Source organism: Notothenia coriiceps, unplaced genomic scaffold (genome assembly GCF_000735185.1).
Source record: "Notothenia coriiceps isolate Sejong01 unplaced genomic scaffold, NC01 NC01_scaffold00026936, whole genome shotgun sequence".
Lineage (NCBI taxonomy): Eukaryota > Metazoa > Chordata > Actinopteri > Perciformes > Nototheniidae > Notothenia > Notothenia coriiceps.
In genome coordinates, this window is record NW_011359637.1 from 1 (window position 1) to 4849 (window position 4849).

The 4849-nt window shown below is 40.0% G+C and overlaps 1 protein-coding gene and 1 non-coding gene across 2 annotated transcripts; one reads left to right on the forward strand and one right to left on the reverse strand.

The window, feature by feature from the left end:
• The first annotated feature begins 1158 nt into the window (after positions 1-1158).
• On the forward strand, positions 1159-1251 carry trnai-uau (transfer RNA isoleucine (anticodon UAU)). Its single transcript is given in 2 exon segments — positions 1159-1196; positions 1216-1251. It is a non-coding gene; the product is annotated as a tRNA-Ile (tRNA).
• A 419-nt stretch (positions 1252-1670) lies between these two features.
• mrps5 (mitochondrial ribosomal protein S5) lies at positions 1671-4084 on the reverse strand. Its single transcript, XM_010785028.1, has 3 exons — positions 3943-4084; positions 2935-3071; positions 1671-2236 (listed from the first exon to the last, which is right to left on the reverse strand). The coding sequence occupies exons 1-3, from the start codon at positions 4067-4069 to the stop codon at positions 2012-2014; spliced, it is 489 nt and encodes a 162-aa protein (XP_010783330.1). The 5' UTR covers positions 4070-4084; the 3' UTR covers positions 1671-2011.
• Positions 4085-4849: the final 765 nt, after the last annotated feature.

Genomic DNA, 4849 nt, shown 5'->3' on the forward strand with positions numbered 1-4849 from the left:
AAGGCACTCCTTTATAATTATTGGGATAAAACAGGTTTTGAAATAATTTCAATGTTTACTATAGGACAGTAACCAAAAATATCCTTTAAAACTGGAGAGATAAAAAAATATGCATAAATAAATAAATGCTAATAGGTCAAATAAGATATGAATGAACAACACAAATACAATAAGTTACATTCATTTGTTATTGGCTATGGTAGGTTATTGGTTATGTTCACAAACTTATTTGATAACATCCACTTCTCTAAGATGACAACAGCGACTTTCGACCCAAAACCAGCTGTTGACTTGTGGATGCAAGCATCTAATCGCAGACTTAACCAGAGAGAAAGTAGTAGGCCTACATCATCAGCTACCATGTCTGACAGAGAGGAAGACAGTGAGGAGAACAGTCAGGAGGGTAGTGATGACAGCTTGTAGGATTACTGGTCGTACTAATGTTGTCTTGTGTTCACCTCTGCATGTGTGTTCAGTGCCGTGTGTCAAATAAAGTCAAGACCCACTCAAAAGTTACGGTTTATTTCATTTTAAGGATGAGCACCAAGCAACATCTCCAGGTGCTCCTTTGAGAACCAGGCCAAAAAAGTTATGTGCACCCCTTAAAGGATGGGGTAGGTCATTTTGGAGAAACCAGCTCGAGTGCGCTAGAATTTGAAAATACACAGCCGGAAAAAATCTGCCACTTCCTTACAGAGCCCCTCCTCCAATACACACAAACGCCCACATGACCAATCAGGGCACGACATAAATTTGTGCACAGATGGAAGGCTGACAGGCAGGTAGGCCATCCAGTTATTTTAGCCCGGCCGGCTAAAATAATTGGTCGTGCTTTATACAGTATACTACGGCTTCCACAGATTACATTTTTGTATGTATTTATTGTCAAAGCATTTAATATATTCATTGCTATCGGGATGTTAAGAGCATTCCGTGGAATATAACACAAAGTGTTTCTGAAATAAATTACATACCCCACCTTCAAATTAAAGAGATCAAAAAATAATGTTTGTAAGCTTTCAAAATGTGGATTGAAATTAGAGAGGGAGTGGAGTGTGTGTGCATTCCTTTATAATATCACAGTTTCAGCAACATCTTAAGAAAACACACAAAGTCTGCACACTAATATATCAGCTCTCTCAGTTCACAGAGAGATAAGCTCCAGTGGCGCAATCGGTCAGCGCGCGGTACTTATAAGACAGTTCCTGCAGAGCAATGCCGAGGTTGTGAGTTCAAGCCTCACCTGGAGCACTTCTATGACTGGTTGGACTGTAAACTCTGGCGCTTATTGCTTGACAAAGTGTTGGCACTGTGCGTGTTATGTATTAAATATTGTGATACAACACCTCGGCCTGCCATTCATTCCTGATTACTACTTCAGCGATCTCATTACAATGATTCATTGTTTTTCCATTTCCAAGACTCAAGTGCTTTAACTTCTGAAAAAAACAATGTTGTTCTTGATAACCACTGCATTTCTTCAGCCATCAACTGTTGGGTTCACTCGGGAAATTCATGTTTTTAAATGAGTTAAGCTGCATCATTTTGATGATCACCTTTCTTTCTGTTATGGAGGAACAAAGCCTCCCTGCTGTCAGAAGACGTCAGTGTACAGGTACAAGCTGCAATATTGAATGCTCCAGGCAGAAAAGTTATTATCACAAACACACTTTCACAGATCCATACTTTATTATATTAGTACAAGTCTTTTCAACAAGTCTTAGGGTGAGAAAGCACATTGATTTTACAGTTATAAAAGAAAACATTGATATCTAGGATCTGAGCGTTTCTTATTGACTTTTCTGGGAGTATCTGCAGAGTTATGTTTTCAAATGTGACGTCTTCATTTGGAGAAACAAGTAACCTTTGTCCTCGGATGACAAAACAACACATCTGATAGATTTGGAACATAAACTGATATTTTTCTGGAGAACAAATGCTCCTATTTTTCGTTTCAGCTTTTCTTGGCAAAGCAACACATTGTGACAACCCTCAGTCCAGTTGCCCCTCACTACCAGATAGTACGTTTGACCCCCGCCCATTTTGAGTGTTTGATGCCCTGCGCGGCCTGCACGTCGACCCAGTTCAGCCGGGTGTTGGGGATCTCGTCCACGGGCTCCGGGTCTGGCCTCGCCCCCTCTTTGGGGCTGGCCACCACCACGGGCAGGGGGCCGCGCTGCGCCTGGTACTCCACCACGTGCAGCTGCTTCTTGTCCGCCAGACTCTGGTGGATTTGCTGCAGCATGGAAGAAGATAAAGAGGTTGGTGAAAATAGGAATAAGGAGAAGTAGGTAAAAGATCAATGTGATTGCGACGCGTATCTCAGCGGGACAATTTCAAAAAACGTTGGTTTGTCTGATGGTAGAAAGGAAAACAGAGATAGAGGAAAGTTATATGAACAGCTCCAGAGACTAAACATCTGCAGTGTATCATAAAAAACATAATGTACACAGAGACACATCATTTTCCTCTACATTATACACCTGAACGTCATAATGCTTTATCACTTTCCGTTTGTTTTACTCTCTTTGTTTTGTTACTGGTTTTTTGTTCATTTTATTTTCTGTGTCTAAAGATTTTTGTGTGAAAGCACTTTGTAACTTTGTTCGAAAGATGCTATGTAATCAAAAGTTAATTATATTATTATTATTATTATTATTATAACTTCAAAAGTGCATGGAGAAGGAGAAATGTGTGATTTTGGTGGTACACTTTGTTTCAAGGCCATTGCATTTCAGTTTGTGGGGCTTTAGGGTTGACCCTGATAACGGCTTAAAGCTCGTCTTACAATCAAGATGTTTCCAAGTGTTCCTGGAGATTTTTTTTGATTATCTGAAATGTTTAGGACCTCCCCTTATTGCATGGTAGCAGATACATTTTTCTTATGAAACCATCCCATTGGAAAGCCCTCCCACTATCTCAACGTGACTTCACCTGATTGGCTAATCCGGTGAAGAAGGCCCTGGTGATGTTGAGCAGATTGACGGATCCTTCCACCTTGCAGTACAGGTCCTTCATTCCGATCAGTTTGCAGAGAGTGATGACGGCTCGATGGCAGCGCAGACCGTAACCTGCAGAGAACACAAGATAACATAAGACTTTATTTATCCCTGAAGGAAATTGTTGTGCCAGAGTTACACAAATACAATAAACACAGCAGCATATCTGTAAAACTGTACACTAACAGTGCAGTAAAAAGAGCAATTCAATATTTACAGGAAACATAGACGTTCACATAATTAATGTAAATATTAACAGTATTTAGTGGTGCAAAAAAACATAGTGGCAGATACACGTTATCATAGCACATTATCAATAATAATATTGCACATGTATAGCAGCGAGTGTTTGGTAATGATGGTAATGGTATTTATATTGCACATAGTGTTGGTGTGGAAGCTCTCAGTTCTTCCAACATACACACATTACCATCACCATGGGATACAAGGGGGGGACATTTATACAGTACGTTTTCTCTCACGGTATGTCGTCTGATACGAAGTGGGAAAAAGTAAATGATATTAATATTGCATATACAATAAAAACTTTAATATTGTGGTTTTTTTTTAACCATCATTTAGGGGATAAAGGAGACAATGTTTAGATTGTATGACCGTGAGATTTTACTAGTCATTGTTCAGGATGTAAAAAGGTGACATTTGTCCAAGCATGCAATCAAACAAATAATGATAAAAACGTTACAATATAACTATCAATATGTATCAATATTTACATCAGTTAAAATATAGCTTTTCCTACTAGAATATTAATATTTTACTGATAAAAGTACCAGTATATTTTTATGTAGAAATGGTTTGGAAAAGTAACTGTAAGGAAAAAGTGTTGCCTACATTTCTCTCATCTCACATTTCTCCTCATCACATAAAGTAATCAAAAGTAAGCTACACCTACCTACTAAATACTTAATGAACAGAGACGTACCTTCGTTTTGTTTAGTCATGCAGAGCGTCGTCCTCTTGAACTTGGAGTTAATGTCATGATAAACTGTTGGAGAGAAAAACAACCGAGTTACACTCTCTGGATTCAGACCTGGAAAGACAGAGAACATAAACACCTTATAACAAAGAGTCTGGTGATGTCATGGTGCCAAGTGAAGGCTCTGGTGTTTTGTTATGCATGTTTCCTCCTGCTCTCCCTCAGGTCCTGTGTTTCTCTACCTGCCCACCAGATGTCCTTCCACATGCAGCAGCTGTGGATCATTATTTATTCAGACTCTAAATCCCTGAGCAGGAGCTGCTGAACCACGCCTGACAAACGGTGAAACTGTACAGGAAACTGCAGCTTGATGTTGCTCTTGTGTCACATCCCTTATAAAACACCACACTCGCTGCTCTCCATTAGCTAGACCCTCCAGAAAAACGCGATTCTGCGATCGCAGAATTTACCGCATAATCAGCAAAATGGCGCAGATTTTTAAAAGGCCGCATATTTATCAAAAGGCCGCATAATCGCCTCATTTTTCCACACAAAGTTGAGAGAAAAAAAAGTTAACTCGTCTTGACGTGACGTCATCAGATCGTGCATCACAGAATGTAAACAACACTGTATAGAGTGAACGTGTGGAGCTCACACGATAGAGAAAACACCAAGATGAAAAAATCTAATCCATCTCATTTACCGACGAACATTTCTACTAAAGACCGGGCAAAAAGTGGGGGGAAACTATTCTGCACCCCGTGCAACTGTGTGTTGGAGCATAAGAGAAAATCGACGGGGACGACCCACTTTGATTCATTCAAACATTCGAAAATGCTTTCTGCTGCTGCGGACAAGAAAGCCAAACAACGCACGTTCACCGAGGCATCAACCTCCAAAACCCTTTCGAGGG

Excerpts from the sequence above, each read along its gene's own strand:
- mrps5 (XM_010785028.1), bottom strand. The coding sequence starts at position 4,069 with ATGTTCTCTGTCTTTCCAGGTCTGAATCCAGAGAGTGTAACTCGGTTG. Across the intron at positions 3,072-3,942 it reads CATGACTAAACAAAACGAAG|GTTACGGTCTGCGCTGCCAT; the intron begins GTACGTCTCTGT and ends TGTTCTCTGCAG. Across the intron at positions 2,237-2,934 it reads TCACCGGATTAGCCAATCAG|CAAATCCACCAGAGTCTGGC; the intron begins GTGAAGTCACGT and ends TCCATGCTGCAG.